The 19,570-nt window shown below is 35.4% G+C and overlaps 2 protein-coding genes across 2 annotated transcripts; one reads left to right on the forward strand and one right to left on the reverse strand.

Annotated features, from left to right (window-relative positions):
• Positions 1-397: 397 nt before the first annotated feature.
• Positions 398-10,434, reverse strand: LOC131622613 (protein phosphatase PP2A regulatory subunit A-like). Its single transcript, XM_058893658.1, has 5 exons — positions 10,427-10,434; positions 1,403-1,556; positions 1,213-1,293; positions 975-1,079; positions 398-853 (listed from the first exon to the last, which is right to left on the reverse strand). The coding sequence occupies exons 1-5, from the start codon at positions 10,432-10,434 to the stop codon at positions 635-637; spliced, it is 567 nt and encodes a 188-aa protein (XP_058749641.1). The 3' UTR covers positions 398-634.
• A 6,330-nt stretch (positions 10,435-16,764) lies between these two features.
• On the forward strand, positions 16,765-19,197 carry LOC131622614 (uncharacterized). The gene has a single exon (XM_058893659.1). The coding sequence runs from the start codon at positions 16,765-16,767 to the stop codon at positions 19,195-19,197; it is 2,433 nt and encodes an 810-aa protein (XP_058749642.1).
• Positions 19,198-19,570: the final 373 nt, after the last annotated feature.

Consider the following 19,570-nt stretch of genomic DNA (forward strand, 5'->3'; position numbering starts at 1 on the left):
TCTAATTTGAGGAAGGATGTTACCATTTAAACATTTTATTGTATTTTATTAGTTAAAATTATTTGACTATTGTTTGTAAGAGAAATTCACTCTAACATACCTATATATTAGTTTCAGCCCGACCTGTAAAGCTTGGAAAAAATAAAATTTTAATTCTCAGTTTTTAGTTTTTGTATTCTTCTTTAATGCATGATGTGCATATCTACTTTAGTTGCCACTTGTTTAACAGACTCCATAGATATCCCCGAGTCGCATATTCTGAGCATTTTTTGATCAACCTTTACCACTTGTTCCTGTAGTTATGATTTCCTTTATGTCCCCTTAATAAAATCAAAAACACTACTGCACACTATTTCCATGTATAAAGAACAAAATACACTTTTTTCAACACACTTCCTAATAAAACATTGTAACCATTTTATGGACAAACCTTGAACCACTTATTAAGAGATAATTTTTTAGATACTTTTATGTTTTATCCATTCAAGAGGCTGCACTTCTTCCAACAAATGATTTTTCATATTATAGTGCTTCTTAAAAGGCTTGTAACAACTTGAAATTCTTAATCAAAGAGCAGGTTAAAAAAGCCATTATAAATTATAACTCCAAGTGCTTGCTTACTTAAGAATAAGATTTACATGCAAAATAACAGCCCTTCACCAAAGTTCTTAATTAGGCAACACTGAATGAACTTGCAGTGTCCTCCACAAACTTTCTTGCTCCCTACACCCAACTGACTTGCTAACAATGGTATATATTCTATGATTGCAAGTCTAACTCTCCAGTGCCGATCCTCAGCAAGCTCAACAATAACTGGTAAAAGTGACTGAGATAAGAGATCAATACCAATAACCTGCAAGGAATACGTTCATATACATGACCTTAGCTTCAATAGAGGGAATGTATGAAAGGTAATAAAAAGCATTTGAGATGTAAATTGCCAATCTCAAAGAATGTCAATTTTAAGCACAAACCTGGTTCACTTGATCAAGCTTGCTGATAATATTTAGCCTGACATCAGGAAACTCATCTTTCAAAAGAGAGAGGAAAATAGGGAGAAGTTGCTCAATTGTTGCATCCTGCAATAACCACAAAAATATATTAAAAGCAAGAACATGCATGCATGCTCTCCTTCATTTGGGTTGATGCATTATCAAATATGTTAATTAATGCCAGTACGACCTATGTGCTTAGAGCCATAGAGTTTCATACCTTCCCTAAGACCGGTGCCATTCCCATTATAACCGAAGCCAATGCAGAGCGGACATGTTGAGATGAATCTGTCGATAACTCCTACAACAGGCACACTTGATCAGTGATTTACAATTTAATGTCTATAGACATTAAAAGTATCATAAAAATGTTAACCTGGGAGAATAGTGTTTTTTATGGTAATCCATACCTTTACGCATGGCAGAATATGCTGAATGGCTAGTTCAGGACTTAATATGCGGGAGAACTTAGTCACTTTCCCAGCACCAGCAATACGTACTTCCGCCTCATTATCGCGCAGCAGCCGAACATATGCAGGAACCAATTTGAAGGATAGAAAAACACTTAGAAAGGGGGGGTTTGAATAAGTGTAGCTTTAAAAACTTGACCGATAAAAATAAATTGCACAGTTATTTTTATCCTGGTTCGTTGTTAACTAAACTACTCCAGTCCACCCCCGCAGAGATGATTTACCTCAACTGAGGATTTAATCCACTAATCGCACGGATTACAATGGTTCTCCACTTAGTCAGCAACTAAGTCTTCCAGAGTCTTCTGATCACACACTGATCACTCCAGGAACAACTGCTTAGATACCCTCTAAGACTTTCTAGAGTATTCTGATCCACACGATCACTCTAGTTACAACCTGCTTAGATACCCTCTAAGACTTCCTAGAGTATTCTGATCCACACGATCACTCTAGTTCCTTACAACTTAATGTAATCAATTCTAAGAGTATTACAATTGCTTCTTAAAAGCTATAATCACAAACTGTGATATTTCTCTTAACGTTTAAGCTTAATCTCACTAATATATTACAACAGCAATGTAGTGAGCTTTGATGAAGATGAAGATTCTGAGCTTTGAATAGAACAGTGTTTCAGCAAGTTAATATGAGTTGTTTTGTTCAGAATCGTTAACCTTGCTTCTCATCAGAACTTCATATTTATAGGCGTTGGAGAAGATGACCGTTGAGTGCATTTAATGCTTTGCGTGTTCCGTACAGCATCGCATTTAATGTTATACGCTTTTGTCAACTACCTCGAGCCTTGTTCACGCTGTGTCTACTGACGTTGCCTTTAATAGCTTCTAACGTTCCTTTTGTCAGTCAGCGTAGCCTGCCACATGTACTTCCTTCTGATCTGATGTTTGTGAATACAACGTTTGAATATCATCAGAGTCAAACAGCTTGGTGCAAAGCATCTTCTGATCTTCTGACCTTGAAGTGCTTCTGAGCGTGATACCATCAGAACTTCAGTGCTTCTGATCTCATGTTCTTCTGATGCTTCCATAGACCCATGTTCTGATTCTGCTTCGACCATCTTCTGATGTCTTGCCAGACCATGTTCTGATGTTGCATGCTGAACCCTTTGAGACAAAGCTTCTGAGCGCTGAATTATGCATACTCTTTATATATTTCCTGAAAAGGAAATTGCATTGGATTAGAGTACCATATTATCTTAAGCAAAATTCATATTATTGTTATCATCAAAACTAAGATAATTGATCAGAACAAATCTTGTTCTAACAATCTCCCCCTTTTTGATGATGACAAAAACATATATAAATGATATGAATTTGCGATCAGAAAGAGCAGACGGCAAAAGACAAATTACACAGCTATAGCATAAGCATGTGAATATGTCTCCCCCTGAGATTAACAATCTCCCCCTGAGATAAATAATCTCCCCCTGAAATAAATACTCGAAGAACTTTAATAAAAGACTTCCCTGATTATTTCGGTAGAGACGATCACATAAGCTTCTGTCTTCAGAGAATTCATAGCTTCTGACTTCTGCTTCCATTGGACAGCTTCAGAACTTGAATTTCTTTAGATCCCTAGAACACTCATAGCTTCTGATTCCTGCTTCCATTTAGGACAGCTTCAGAACTTGAATTTCTTTGATCATCAGAACATTCACAACTTCTGATTCCTGCTTCCATCTAGGACAGCTTCAGAACTTGAATTTCTTTGATCTTCAGAACATTCACAGCTTCTGATTTCTGCTTCCATTTAGGACAACTTCAGAACTTGAGTTTTCTGGATCTTTAGAACATTCACAGCTTCTGATTTCTGCTTCCCTCGGATAGCTTCAGAGCTTTGAATTTCTACCAACATCACTTCATGCTAGATTTGTATCAGAAAATTGTTGAATGTACCAGAGCATCATCAGAGCATCTCTACATCCTGAAATGTTACAGAACAAAAACTAAACGACAAAAGTCAGCATGAACGAGTCAGAACATAAAATGTATATTAGAACACATGATATGTATCAGAGCCATATAGGCTAAAATAATGTATCAGAGCAAATAGAATTTTGTCAGAGCAAATAGACAAATATGGATCAAATTCTATTATCAGTGCTTCTGATTCTGAAGCTTGACAGCACTCAGCTTGCTTCAGTTTCCATAAGCTTATTCTTTTTACAGAATAACGCTTCTTATGGTTTTGCTTCTTGTGTTTGCTTTGAAGATTTTCTTCACTTCTTTATACCTGCAAAACACTTAAACCATATAGAACTTGCAGTTCTTGTTAGTGAAAGCAACTGATTAAATCAAATCATTTATCACATATTTCTCCCCCTTTTTGTCATATCATCAAAAAACAGAAAAGATTCAGAGACAAACAAAAAGAAACACACGGAGGAAAAAAGATGATTTCATTGAAGTTCAAACATCAGGTACAGAAGTACATGAAGATAAGTAAGATCAGATGCACAAAAACAGATGCAACGAAAAGAAAGAAACAACACAGACTCAATCTAAGATGGCCCTAGCCTTGACAGGATCTTGGCCAGCATCTCTTGAACCTCATTGTTGTGTCCATCTTGCCTCACCATGAAAGCTCTAAACTCAGCATTGAGTGAGCTTTGCTCATCCTGTCTTTTCTGAATTTCTTCCAGAGTCCTTGCAAGACGAGAAGATTCATCAGAAGAAGCTTCACCGCTTTCAACCACAGGAATAGCAACTTGATCTGTAGCTTCCATGGAAAGATCATTTGCAGGGATTTCCTCAACAGGATCTGATTCAGCAACATGATCTTCAACATCTGCTTCTTGCATAGAAGCATCTCCATATTCTGCAGCAGGAATTTCCGAGTCTCCATTCTCAAGTGCCTGAAGAATGGCAGCTAGATTCCTGGGAGCAGAAGGACCTTCAACTTCTGGTGGGTCAACAACTTCTGGAATGACCAAGCTTGGGTCTTTCTCAGAAGGGTTTTCCCTCAGATAGTTAAAGAGAGTCTTGAAGTCTCCGAGCAGAACAGGATAATCAGGAATAAAGATAACAATATCCCTGCATGGATTTGCTTCCATTTCAGCAGCCAGTCTTAATTGTTCCATCTCATCCAAGAAGGGCTTCTCTTCCAACAGATGTCTTCCTTTGAGACTAGCAAACCAGAAGTCTTCATAATTCCTCAGAATTCCACGAGGCCGTGGGGCAGCAGCCACTAGTCTTTTCTGTACTCCCATTGCTTCTTCTTTAAATACCTTGCGAAATCTTTTCCAGATATTTCTTGTAGAAACATCATTCAGACCATTTAGGAAGGCTTTCTTCAGAAGGTCTAAGCCATTGATTACCTCATATCTGAAAAGTTCCAGGTAGGTAGAGAGTTCAGGTTCAGGCGGATTGAGGGTGAATTTGTAGTCCGGGTAGAGAGGACAAAAGGGTTTTGATTTTCTGGTAGGTAAGGGATGGGATACAGAAGGTGGAGGTGCGGTGGATGAGAAGGAGGGAATAACTGAGAGAATGATTGATGAGGATGGATTATTTGTAAAGGGAATTGGTGAGAAAGTCTTATCAGAAGGAGTTGGGGGAAGAATATTTAGAGGAGTGGGATTTAGAATGGGAGAGGAGGAGGTTGATGGAGAAGGATTTGGTAAGGTGAAGTTTATTTTTGGTTCAGATGGAGGTGATTGGAAGGATGGTTTAGGGACAGAGGGAGGTGGAGTAAAAACCTGCCTGGAGATTTGCACAGAAGAAGAAGATCTGGTTCTGCGAAAGGAATCTCTAATCCTTTTCTCCCTTCGTTCTTCAGAGTCCACCTTGTCAGGATCAAAGGTGACTCTCAACTTCTTGGCTTCCTTAGCCTCATCTTCTCGGGCTTTTCTTTTAAACCTAGCCTTTTGTTCCTTCTGATCCTTCTTCAAAAGGTCAGCCTTGGACGGAAGTACTCTGCCACGGATCCAAGCAGGATCAATATCTGATTGCTTCCTAACACAATCTTCCAGGTAAGACTTGACAACCTGATGCAGTTCTTCTTGAAACAAGGAGGCAAAACCTTCAACAGCAACTCTTCTTGAGAGAATGTCAGGAAAGCTTGAGCACACAGAAGGTACATTTTGAATGAGTTCTAATCTGAACAAATCCACACCATTGAAAATGGGACCTTGAACTACTCCAAGCAAATGGGATGCATTGAGTTTTCTGATGGAGTCCAGCACTTTGCTTTCAATAAGAATGTCTGAAATCATTCTTCCAAACGGAATAGTCGTTCTTGAAAGATGAGGGTACTTCGCCCTTTCCTCTTCTCTTGACTCAAAGATTGAAGTCTTCAGATTCTCAAACAGAATATGAGAAATGTTGATCTCAGTCTTTTTGCCAATGCAGAAAAGAGTGTGCTTGTGATCTGGACTGATGTAAGAAGAGGAGAGCATCCTTTTTCTGTGGTGAAGAGAACCCAGAATAATCTCAGCCCATACTCTATAAAATGGCCTCAAGGTGCCTGTGTTATTCGAGTCAATCCCAGAAGACTGAGAGATTTGTTTTTCAACTATCGACCAATCAACAGATGCATGTCGAAAACCAGACCAACCTTCTTCATCATTCAGATTGTATAGCTTCCTGATCAGTTTTTCAGAGATAACCACTTCATGCCCTAGCACGAATGAAATGATGGTCGTTGGGGTAACCGTTGCATGTACCCAGAAATCCTTCACAAGATCAGGATAAATTGGACCAACCAATCTATTAAGGTACTTGGACCATCCTTGCTCAAGGATTCTTGCATCACACTTAAAGCCATTCGCTTTAAGATTGTTTAAGTCCACAGCAGTTTCACATAAAACCTCCAAGTCCTTCGTGGGTATCAAGCAAGTTTTCAAAGGAGCATATTCATAATTTCGTAGAAGGATTTGTGAAGAAGTAAGTCTTTCTTTTGAGGAAGATGAACAAGAGGAAGAGTTCATGATGATTATGCCGTAAGATCAGAACAAAGACTAGGGTTTGTAAAAAAAAAAAACAGATGCAGCGAAAAGAAGATGTAGAACAAAATAGAGAGAAGGAGAAAAGAATGAAGTTGAAGCGGGCTATTTAAAAGATTTGAAAATAATTAAATCATTTTGCATTAAATGAGAAATGACATTAGGAGAGATAGCATGGTAAATGAAATGATTTAATACAGTTACCTAGGTCGGCGTCTTTTCAACTGCACGCTTCGTACTGACCGTAGAGACACGTGTTCATCATCAGATAATGGATGACAGGTGTGAAATATTCAATAGGCTTTACGCCTTCTGATTCCGATCACTGCTTCTGAATTGATCAAGTTTCTCTTCTGGAAACACTCCTTCTGAAGTATGCTGATGTAAATCTGAATGATCTTCTGATCCATTACTTCTGATATACACAGCTTCTGGAGATTCACTTCTTTGTTCTGCAGCTTCTGATAAGACAAAACTGTATCTGCAGAAATTCTTAAGCTGCTTTGTTTCATCAGAAACAAGTTTATCATCAAACCAGATATTTATTGATTCGTCCACAATCAATGTTTCAATATTGTATATTCTGTAGCATTTAGAGCATTCAGAATAATCAAGAACGAAACACCATTGCTTTAGAAACAAACAAAACAGATGGTTCCAAGACTAATAAACTTTCTTTTCTGATCTCCTACGAACATAGTTTCTTCAACAGATTTAAGTACCAGAACTTGGAAGACAGTCCTTCTTCCCTTCAAGTGTTGAGACCAACTTGAGTCCAGGTGACATGACATGTTGACTTTTATCTTCTTTGTCGCCAAGAGAATCTGCAAAAGAAATAGTCTTTTTCTTTGGTACCCACATCTTCTTGGGTCCTTTCTTGTTAGTTCTCCTCAAGTTCTGATTGAACTTGGGTTTAACATTGTAAGCAGAAGGAGAAACAGCATGATAATTCTTAATATGAGTTTCATGATATTTCCTAGGTTGTGTCACATGCTTTTTGGTGTGTGTTATGTGAAAACTTTGAGCATGTGAAGTGTGCCTAATATCATGGGAGTGGCCATACTTGAACTGATCATACAATGGCTTGTATGTGATTTTCATTTTATCAACAGGTTCAAGTTTGTATGGGGTTTCACCCTCAAAACCAATGCCGACTCTATTGTTTCCAAACACAGCATATATCATAGAAGCTAGCTGACTTCTGCCAATACTTCTAGATAAGAACTTCCTGAAACTTAAATCATATTCTTTCAGAATATGGTTTAGACTAGGAGTGGATTTTTCTGAATCAGAAGGAGATCCAACATTATTGGATAATTTTAAAAGTTTTTCTTTTAATTCAGAATTCTCCAACTCAAGCTTCTTTGTTTCAAATTCAAATAGCTTTTTCAGCTTTTTGTATTTGAGACTAATCTGAGACTTGAATTCCAGAAGTTTTGTTAGACTGGAAACTAACTCATCTCTAGTAAGTTCAGAAAATACCTCTTCAGAATCTGATTCTGATGTAGATTCTGATCCGTCATCTTCTGTCGCCATCAGCGCACAGTTAGCCTGCTCATCTTCAGAGTCTGAATCATCTTCTGACTCATCCCAGGTTGTCATAAGACCTTTCTTCTTATGAAACTTCTTCTTGGGATTTTCTTTCAGAAGTTTTGGACATTCATTCTTGAAGTGTCCAGGCTCATTGCATTCATAGCACATGACCTTCTTCTTGTCAAATCTTCTGTCATCAGAAGATTCTCCATGTTCAAATTTCTTTGAACTTCTGACGCCTCTGAACTTCCTTTGCTTGTTCTTCCAGAGTTGATTTAGCCTTCTGGAGATCAAGGACAGTTCATCTTCTTCTTCGGATTCTGATTCTTCAGGATCTTCTTCTCTAGCCTGAAAAGCGTTAGTGCATTTCTTGATATTGGATTTTAATGCAATAGACTTACCTTTCTTTTGAGGCTCGTTTGCATCCAGTTCAATTTCATGACTCCTCAGGGCACTGATCAGCTCTTCCAAAGAGACTTCATTTAGATTCTTCGCAATCTTAAATGCAGTCACCATAGGACCCCATCTTCTGGGTAAGCTTCTGATGATCTTCTTTACGTGATCAACCTTGGTGTATCCCTTGTCAAGAACTCTCAATCCAGCAGTAAGAGTTTGAAATCTTGAAAACATCTTTTCAATGTCTTCATCATCCTCCATCTTGAAGGCTTCATACTTCTGGATTAAAGCGAGAGCTTTAGTCTCCTTGACTTGAGCATTTCCTTCATGAGTCATTTTCAGGGACTCATATATGTCATAGGCCGTTTCCCTGTTAGATATCTTCTCATACTCAGCATGAGAGATAGCATTCAGCAAAACAGTTCTGCATTTATGATGATTCCTGAAAAGCTTCTTCTGATCATCGCTCATTTCTTGCCTTGTCAGCTTTACGCCACTGGCATTTACCGGATGTTTGTAACCATCCATCAGAAGATCCCATAGATCACCATCTAGACCAAGAAAGTAACTTTCAAGTTTATCTTTCCAGTATTCAAAGTTTTCACCATCAAATACCGGCAGTCTAGTATAACCATTGTTACCGTTGTGTTGCTCAGCAGAGCCAGATGTAGATGTAGACTTTGCAGTTTCATCAGCCATCTTTTACTGAAGCGTTTTTCTCTTCCTGAATCTTTTCTAAACACGGTTAAGTGCTTGCACCTTAGAACCGGCGCTCTGATGCCAATTGAAGGATAGAAAAACACTTAGAAAGGGGGGGTTTGAATAAGTGTAGCTTTAAAAACTTGACCGATAAAAATAAATTGCACAGTTATTTTTATCCTGGTTCGTTGTTAACTAAACTACTCCAGTCCACCCCCGCAGAGATGATTTACCTCAACTGAGGATTTAATCCACTAATCGCACGGATTACAATGGTTCTCCACTTAGTCAGCAACTAAGTCTTCCAGAGTCTTCTGATCACACACTGATCACTCCAGGAACAACTGCTTAGATACCCTCTAAGACTTTCTAGAGTATTCTGATCCACACGATCACTCTAGTTACAACCTGCTTAGATACCCTCTAAGACTTCCTAGAGTATTCTGATCCACACGATCACTCTAGTTCCTTACAACTTAATGTAATCAATTCTAAGAGTATTACAATTGCTTCTTAAAAGCTATAATCACAAACTGTGATATTTCTCTTAACGTTTAAGCTTAATCTCACTAATATATTACAACAGCAATGTAGTGAGCTTTGATGAAGATGAAGATTCTGAGCTTTGAATAGAACAGTGTTTCAGCAAGTTAATATGAGTTGTTTTGTTCAGAATCGTTAACCTTGCTTCTCATCAGAACTTCATATTTATAGGCGTTGGAGAAGATGACCGTTGAGTGCATTTAATGCTTTGCGTGTTCCGTACAGCATCGCATTTAATGTTATACGCTTTTGTCAACTACCTCGAGCCTTGTTCACGCTGTGTCTGCTGACGTTGCCTTTAATAGCTTCTAACGTTCCTTTTGTCAGTCAGCGTAGCCTGCCACATGTACTTCCTTCTGATCTGATGTTTGTGAATACAACGTTTGAATATCATCAGAGTCAAACAGCTTGGTGCAAAGCATCTTCTGATCTTCTGACCTTGAAGTGCTTCTGAGCGTGATACCATCAGAACTTCAGTGCTTCTGATCTCATGTTCTTCTGATGCTTCCATAGACCCATGTTCTGATTCTGCTTCGACCATCTTCTGATGTCTTGCCAGACCATGTTCTGATGTTGCATGCTGAACCCTTTGAGACAAAGCTTCTGAGCGCTGAATTATGCATACTCTTTATATATTTCCTGAAAAGGAAATTGCATTGGATTAGAGTACCATATTATCTTAAGCAAAATTCATATTATTGTTATCATCAAAACTAAGATAATTGATCAGAACAAATCTTGTTCTAACACAATTCCGTCCTAAAAATTCATCATCGTCATCATAATATACAGTTAATTAGAATCATAGAAACAAGTACTTTTAAAAGCATAGCTACAATGTCATTGCTGTCAAATGATCAAATGACAGTATTCACAAAGTCTAAAAATTGCTAAACCCGTTACCTCGGAAATCTAGTCAATTCAGCCGAACAATATAAACTCTGAACAACCGATGACGAAGCAACTGAAGAAGAACTATACAACTGCATATCCTATATAAAATCTGCACTACCATCATAGTTTTCATTTTTGACATCTCTGCGACCTTAATACAAACAGCTACCGTGCATAAACCAATTTCCCTAGAATGCAAAGAGATCAGTTCGAATTAGAACAACTCATATGACGTTTTGAGTAAATAATGCAAATCAACATAACAAATATAGAAGATTGAAAAAAATAAAAATACACACTAACATTTGTTTACATACTCCCTTGCGGTAACCCGGACACAAAACTCATAAACACTCAATATTCACTTACGATCAATTAATAGAATATGTAAGAGTAACTTATCTTTCGGTGGCGGTGACGACATTGTGATTCATGCGATAGTATTGAATTTTCTTGTCAGCGATGGTATTGTAACTCATGTCGTCTTCTGGTTTGTCGGTGGTGATATTGTACACCAGGTTCAACAAATTCCAAATTGCCAATTCATATGAAGCTTCAAATAAATAGGCGTGTCTAAACCTTTGAGGAGTTATTCCATTTGAAAAGAAACTGGTGAAACAAATAGGTAATCAACACTAATAACAATTTAAATTGCTTTTAAGAGAAATCAATAGTAGCCTTATAAGAACGCCTTTCACCACCACCACCGCTGAATGTAGCCCGGTTCAGACGAAACACCCGATCTGTATTTGGCATCATAACACCGTTAAATTTCTACAACACTCAATATATTTGAAATAATCATCAAAAAATGAAAAACGCAATAAAAGTAAAATAAAACAGTGATGTCATTCTGCAAGAGCATAAAATCAGTTCTGTAAATTACATAAAATCAGTTTCAAACAAATCAACTCAGTATTATGAAGTGAGCCACAAATCTCAAAACAAAAATATTGAAAACTAATTTGTTTCGAAATAATCATCGGCGGCCACGGCGATCGAACTACGACGATAAACCCACTACATATAAACATAACCTGCCAAAAACATAAATCATAAGTAAACCAAGTTATGTCCCTCAACAAATTATCAAACAATTTCGATTCACCATAAAATATATAGGCAGATCCTGAACACAATATGATCAGAAAACAAACATAATCATCTTTAGCATAATACAAAACCGTAGATTTAGGCTACCGTTGACTCGGTTTTCTATCGCTGCTCCTTCAAAGGCTAGCAAGACACTCTATACGCGTACGCCAACCATCAATTCTACCGTGACTGTAGAGGTAAATCTACAATCAAATAGAAATTAATAAATTAATCATTCCAAAGAACACATAAGAAGAAAAATTTAATGAATCATGGAATTAGAAGGCAATATTCACGAACACCTGAACAAAAAAAGCTGAAAAATGAAAGAAATAATGAGAGATCTAAAAAAAATGATTCAATCTTCATCGCTAAATATCAACAGCAAAAATCCAAATCTAAGAAGAATAGCTGCAAGTTTAACCAAAAACCAGGGGCCCTCTTCATCACTACTCTATTCATCACCATCCTTAACAACGAAAAAACCCATATATGTGAAAAGTTGAATAGCTTAACCACTACTCAGTAACACAAAAAAAAAACAGATCTGAGAAGAAAATTGCAAATAGAAAATACAACATAAAAGTTTGCATCTTTTACCTTATAATGTGAATCGTTGAAACTTTTTGTTGCGTTGATGACATTAAGAGACATGACAGTGGCGACGATTGTGGTGATAGTGGCGGCGGTTGTGGTGAAAGAGAAGGAGACGAAAGAAGAGGGTTTAGGGTTATGAACTTTGAAAGGTGGAGGTTGAGAGAATGCTGAGTGACAGAAGAGGAAGAGGGAGAAAGTCTCCAAGATTGCATTTGGGATTGTGATTGGAAAGCAACATTGGGAGTAAGGAAAACATGAAAAAGGGTGCAGATTGTGTTTAGAGGAGCAATTTTGCCTCTCCCGGTTAGGTTAGATCAGAAACATAAGGACAAATAGTACACAAGTTGACCAATAGAGAGAGCAAAAAAAGCAACTAACAGTTAGATCATAGCCAAAGTCAGAATTTAGTCACCAAAAGTATTATTTGGACACATTTTAACCCTAAAACTAATAGGTGGAATTTTTTAACAAAAGGGCAAGTTGGTATTAACCAGGTACTTGTATTTTCTTATTTTATAGATTTTATTACACATACACCCTTATTAAGATATAGTATGTTATTTTAATGATTTTATTTTTTTATTTTTTATATTTCAACATATAAGTTGTGTGGTTAATTTAACTTGAATACTGTTATTTCATGTAATTATTGATTCCAATACTATGAGAAAATGAAATACGAAGTTTCGAAAATACCCAAATTCAAATCGTTTGAAGCATAACCAATGTGAAATTCTTTGTATTTTTTAATTTTTATTTTATTTTTACATATTTTTGGTTCATTCTTGTATATTAATAAAACAAAACCTCAATGGCACATTTCGTACCATGTATTTAAATGGTTACACAGCCAAAAGATAAAAAATGTATATTTACAATGGATATATTGGCACAACTTGATTCTTCGATCTAAAACTCAAACATCAAAAAGCATTATCACCTAATGACCCCCCCTTCACTAGATCTCACACTCTCTCAAAGTTGAGAAACACACACACACAAGAATGGTGATTTGCTAAAAGTTGAAGATGAATGGTTTTAGATGCAATCTCACACAAAAATTCCATAGAACTCCCGTAATCAACACAAGAAAAATTTATTTTTCAAGTTTGATTTGAGAGAGAGAGAGAGGGGGAGGGAGAGATTTTGTGTGATTGACGAAAGTCAAAAATGGTTTTTCACAAAGTTATGAATTATGCTCAAAAGAGAAAATTTTGATTGTATATGTGTTGGAGTTAATGCACTAAAAATGAGTAAAATGACCCTTATGATTTAAGTTAAGAGAAAATATTTTGACTCGAGTCAAATGAGAGAATGATTTGAATCAAGAATTCATATTTTGCTCCTTTGTTTCGAGTCATGATTTGAATCATCTGATTCACTTCAAGGAAAACCTTAACTTGAGTCACACAACAAGAGGAGAACTCCAAATTGTGAAGCTCAACCATGATTTGTATCAGACTATCATTTGATTCTAATCAAATTGTTCTCTGATTCGAATTAAGAGATCTTGTTATTCAAATCACACTACTAGAAGAAAGTTATGATTTACTTATTAAGTCCATGATTCAAGTCACCCAATTCACTAATTCAAATCTTGATTGCATAATTGAATTTTAAGAAAATAAATTATTCATGATTGAATCAAGAATTTATCGGACTTGAACCATGCTTATGTGAGCTTCTTGATTCAAGTTTTTGACTTATTGACTTGAACCTTTTGTATTGAATTTAGGTAATAGCTTTGATTTATGCACACCAAATATGTTTTAATGAAAAACACTCAATTCAAAGAGATGCACAATGACCTAACCGAGAGGAGAGTGAATTACTAAAAATGATAAAGTAAATGATAACCAATAAGAAAAGAAGAAGAAACCCTAAGCAGCAAAACCTTGTGAGAGCATAGCAATTTCATCTTTATCTAAGGCAACCATTATCTGAATAGAACCAAACTTTCTCCATCTTTAAAGACAATCTGCAAATTATCGGTTTTGTGACAAATGAAACATTTAAACTTTGACCTATATCTTCCCTTTCTGATTGCCTCTGCTCTTTATCTTTCCTCTTGATATACTTAGGTGTTCACCATTATCGTCAATCTTCAAATATTTCAAATTACATTACTCTTTTTATCTAACGGTTATATGAACTTCATTCTAAGGAATAATACATTTCTTACCATAAATAATATCATTATTGAAGTGCTTAAAGAATCTAGGTAATGAATTTAAAAAGAGTATATTTTTGTCCTCAACATAAATATTCCCCTTAATATTTTGAAAATCATCAATTATCTTTTGAGATTTTGCCAACTACTTCATAGTTAATTTATTCTCCACCATACAGAAAGAATAAAATTGTTGTTTCGTACATAATTTGTGAGCCAATGATCTAGTCATATATAATGATTCAATCTTGACCCATATCTTAGTTGAGTTTTTCTCACTCATGACTTCCCTTGATAATGTATCTTCGAGGCACAAGATAGTGATAATCCTGGCCTTATCCATCATCTCACTGATATTTGCTTGTGTTAGGTATGCAAGCATCAATGCATCTCCCTAAAATGCTTCTACACACTTCTGTTGCATTGGCAATACTAGCATATTCACATTTCACAATCCAAAGTCATTGTCTCCAAAAAAACTTCCTGATATCTCATTCGGAGCCCATCTATTCACTTATAAATTTAACCCCTTTTCCCAATAGTGGGCACCACTTGTTGTAAAAAATTGATAGAATAATTCAAAGTTCAAACACACAGAGACTTTTATGTGTGGGAAAAATAAAAAAATGATAACTTATGGGTTACTCCTGCAAGTATACGGAGTGTATCAAAGTAATATAAAAGGTTGTTGAACCCACAGACACCTAATGGTCAATCTATCATTTTTTATTGCTACGATATTTATTTAAGGTGATCGAAATGGGAATTGGGATAGGTAGAACAAAAAAAATAGACTTGAATTAATTCAGGAATGTAATACTTGAATATGGCTTTCACCGATCAATGGTACTCTTATTATTCCTAAGTCGAATTACCTATGGGACAAAATTTTTTCCTTGAAAAGTGGTTTTGATTGGAAAATTTAACTTTAAAGAGTTATCGATTTTCGCTCGGCCAACCGGATTCTAAACTTATAAACACGTCCAAAAATACTTTAAAATCACCTTCTGAAAATATTAAAATTTCATAGTTAATTAATAAAGTGCTCTCGTGGTGTTTATTAATAAAAAACTTAACAATTTAATCTTAAGTACCGGTCGACTTTCGATCTTACCCGACATATTTATGGTTCTACTCTCGTAGTAACCAATCAAATTAAATCCTAAGAAATTGACATAAAACAAAAAGAGTCCCAAGAGTAATTCTAAAGAAATAATATACTGAGTACCGTCGAATCGACGGTCCTCACATTCCAGCGCTATTAGATTAGCTGGACATATTCATGATAAACGATGAAGTATTCGATTTAGACTTAGAATTAAACATATTAGGCAAAACAATTAAAATTAAAGTATGCAATTGATAAACTAAACTTGGAAATTAAAGTAAAGACAAGGACTTGTAATTGATTAAGAATAGCGATTCAATTCAGAAAGTAAAGCTTTGAAAATAGATTTTGCGAAAGATAATAACGAAGGTGCATATAAATAAACGAACAATATAATAAACAGTGGCGGAGACAGGGGGGTACAGGGGTAGGCCATGGCCTCCCCTTTATTTTTTTTTAAAATTTTTTATATATATTGGAAATTACTAAAATAGCCTTGGATTTAATTAAATTTTATTTTATATTTTTCCTTATTCATGTCTGTTCACACTTTTTCTTTTAGGTTAGATAAAAGAGTTTTAAAAACTCAAGTTTCATTCTCTCATTGCCGTGAAAAGATTTTTTTTTACAAAACTTACAGAAATCGTTGCCGTTGCCGTCGCCGTCGGAAGTTGGAACCCTTGCAACCTTCTTTGTTTCAAAAAGGTCTTCTCTTCTTCCCTTATCTATTTTTAATTTTAGGGTTTTTATCTTCTTCTTCTTCCTTTAAAAGTGTTAGGAGGGACACTGATTATACATTTTATGAATTTGGGGATGTTAGATTTATGGTTTAGGGATGTTAAATTTCTCAATTTTCTAGACTTTTAGAGGTTAAATTTATGTTTCTTGTAATCTATTAAGGTTAGCAATCCATGAAATTGAAAGCTAAGAAAAGAGAAATCTTCTTTCTTGTAGCTTCAAGGTTGAACCTATATTTTGAGACTGACTGCAATTTTTCTGCATATGTAAAAAAAACTTAACAGTAGACAATAGTGGAGAAATAACAATAATGAACTTATATTTTGAGTTCATCATACTGTTACTGTTAGTGAAGAAATAGTGGAGAAATAACAATAGTTAATGTTAGTGACTATATATATGAATTCATCATACTGTTACTACAAAAAAATATAAAATTTGTATTGTATATGAAAAAAGTATGAATTAGATTAATAGATACTATTAGTTAGTGATATAATTTATTAGTATAAATTGGATGAATTTTTGTTGATATTATATTTTGTTTTATTTTTTTCATCAGAAACGTAAAGATGAATAATCGAAAAATTGATTCTTTTTTCAAGAGGAAAGCATGTGAAATTGAAAGAGAAGAAAGAGATGAAGAAGTTATAATCCCGATAACAGAACCTCAAAGAGATCTTGAGAATCCAATAATTGAAGAACATCATGGCTTTGAAAACTCTTTGGAACGTGATCCTGGAAAGCGTCCCCCGATTTGGAAATATCCACCAAATCAAGTGGATGCAATACAACGAGCTTATCTAAAATGGGGTCCATATCAAATTCATTTAGAAAACTATCCTTTGTCCGGTAATGAAGATCATCCAAGAAGGTTTCAACATACTTGGTTTAGCATTTTTCCATCATGGTTAGAATATTCACCATCCGAAGATGCGGCATATTGCTTACCATGTTACCTTTTTAGCAAAAAACCAAGTGGACGTCCCGGATCACATGTCTTCATTTCTATGGGTTTTAGAAATTGGAAAAAAGTTAGGAATGGAAAGCAATGTTCCTTTCTTAAACACATAGGGAAGGATCCATGCTCACCACACAACAATGCAATGCAAGCTTGTCAAGACTTATTGAATCAAGATGGTCATATTAGAAATGTTATTCAAGTGCAAAGTTCGTGTCAAAGAATGAATAATCGGCTACGTCTCAAGACTTCAATTGACACGGTTCGTTGGTTAACACTTCAAGCTTGTGCTTTTAGGGGTCACGATGAAACTAGTAATTCAAAAAATCAAGGAAACTTTCTTGAGTTGTTAAAACTTTTAGCATCTTATAATGATGAAATTGCAAAAGTTGTGTTGGAAAATGCTCCACAAAATTGCAAGTATACTTCACATCAAATTCAAAAAGAGCTCTTGCAAATTCTTTCAAGTAGGGTGAAAAAGCATATTCGTGAGGAAATTGGTGATTCCAAATTTTGTATCGTTGTGGATGAAGCCCGCGATGAGTCAAAAAAGGAACAAATGGCTCTTGTATTAAGATTTGTTGATAAAGTTGGTTTAATACAAGAAAGATTTTTTGATGTGGCACATGTTAAAGACACCACATCTTTAACTCTTAAGGAAGCAATATGTGATATACTTTCTCGACATAACCTTGATGTTTCTAACATTCGTGGCCAAGGTTATGATGGTGCAAGCAACATGAGAGGAGAATGGAATGGCTTACAAGCACTCTTTATGAAGGATTGTCCTTATGCGTACTATGTTCATTGTTTTGCTCACCGATTGCAACTTGCGTTGGTTACATCTTCAAGAGAGGTAAAATCAGTTCATAAATTCTTTGAAAAGTTAACTTTTATTGTTAATGTTGTTTGTTCTTCTACGAAGCGCCATGATGAGCTACAAGCGGCCCAATTAGAAGAAATTGCATATTTATTAGAGATTGATGAGATTGTAACTGGTAAAGGTGCGAATCAAGTTGGTACTTTGAAACGAGCGGGAGATACTCGTTGGGGATCACATTATAATTCTATTTGTAGCTTGATAAACATGTATGAAGCAACTTGTTCAGTTTTAAAAAAAATTGCAAGAGAAAGAGGAAGTTATGCTACACGCGGGGATGCTGATAGTTCTTATAATTACTTGAAGGCATTTGATTTTATATTTATTTTGCACATGATGAAAGAAATTATGGGGATAACAGATATGCTTTGTCAAGCCTTGCAAAAACAAAATCAGGATGTAGTTAATGCTATGCACTTGGTTCGTTCAACAAAGAGTTTTATTCAAGACTTGAGAGAAAATGGTTGGGATATGTTGTTTACTAAAGTGAGATCTTTTTGTGAAAAACATGGTATTGAGATTCCTGATCTTAATGATATTCATTCAACAACAAGATTTGGACGATCGCGTCTTGAAGAGAATCAAGTCACAATTCAACATTATTTTAAAGTTGAAATCTTTTTCACTACCATTGATAAACAGTTACAAGAGTTGAATAGCAGATTTAGTGAGCAAGCAATGGATTTGTTAACTCTTTCTTGTGCTTTGTCTCCTAAGGATGAATATAAAGCTTTTAATATTGATACTATTTGTTCTCTTGTGGAAAAATATTATCCTATGGATTTTAGTGATCAAGAGAAGAATAATTTGCAATTTCAACTCCAACATTTTCTATTTACTGCTCGCAAAGAGTCAAATTTGAACAATTTATCAACTATTCAAGAACTATGTTCATGCTTGGTTGCAACAGGACAGGCTGAAATTTACTTTTTGATTGATAGACTACTCCGTCTTATCATGACTCTTCCAGTTTCTACGGCTACAACTGAGAGGTCCTTTTCAGCAATGAAAATTATCAAGACTAAGTTGAGAAACAAGATGGATGACGGGTTTCTAGGAGATAGCATGACAGTATATATTGAAAGGGAGATCAGTTCAAGCATTAGTTCGGAGTCTATTATTGATGATTTCAAGTCACTCGGAACGCGTAGAGCATTATTTTAAGGTACTTTTAAATTATATAGTTTGATTTTTTGATAATCAATTTTGTATTATGTTAACTTAATGTTTTATTAAAAATATTATTTTTATTTTTATTTATAATTTTTATTTTACATTAGCGGCCATCCCATTTTTTTTTATCTGGCTCCGCCACTGATAATAAAGCAATACTAATAATAAAAACCTGCTCCGATGGAGTCTTGAATCTGGTACAAAAAATTGACGAAAAGATTGAAATAAGAAAGTAATTGTTGGCAAGATTAAGTGCTACAAAGTAAAGTGCTCCAAACTTAATACAAGAACGGTGATATAACTCTTCGATGTGAAAAGTTAAAGCTTTCAAAATAGTAAATATATGGCTTAGGTTGTGCTAAGC

Source organism: Vicia villosa, unplaced genomic scaffold, assembly GCF_029867415.1.
Source record: "Vicia villosa cultivar HV-30 ecotype Madison, WI unplaced genomic scaffold, Vvil1.0 ctg.000032F_1_1_3, whole genome shotgun sequence".
NCBI classification, from domain to species: Eukaryota; Viridiplantae; Streptophyta; class Magnoliopsida; order Fabales; family Fabaceae; genus Vicia; species Vicia villosa.

What these genes read in the sequence shown, in the direction of transcription:
- LOC131622613 (XM_058893658.1), bottom strand. An exon ending in TGGCACCGGTCTTAGGGAAG is followed by an intron (nt 1,080 to 1,212) that starts GTATGAAACTCT and finishes TGGTTATTGCAG; the next exon opens with GATGCAACAATTGAGCAACT. An exon ending in AGCTTGATCAAGTGAACCAG is followed by an intron (nt 854 to 974) that starts GTTTGTGCTTAA and finishes TATTCCTTGCAG; the next exon opens with GTTATTGGTATTGATCTCTT.
- LOC131622614 (XM_058893659.1), top strand. Translation starts at nt 16,765, where the DNA reads ATGAATAATCGAAAAATTGATTCTTTTTTCAAGAGGAAAGCATGTGAA.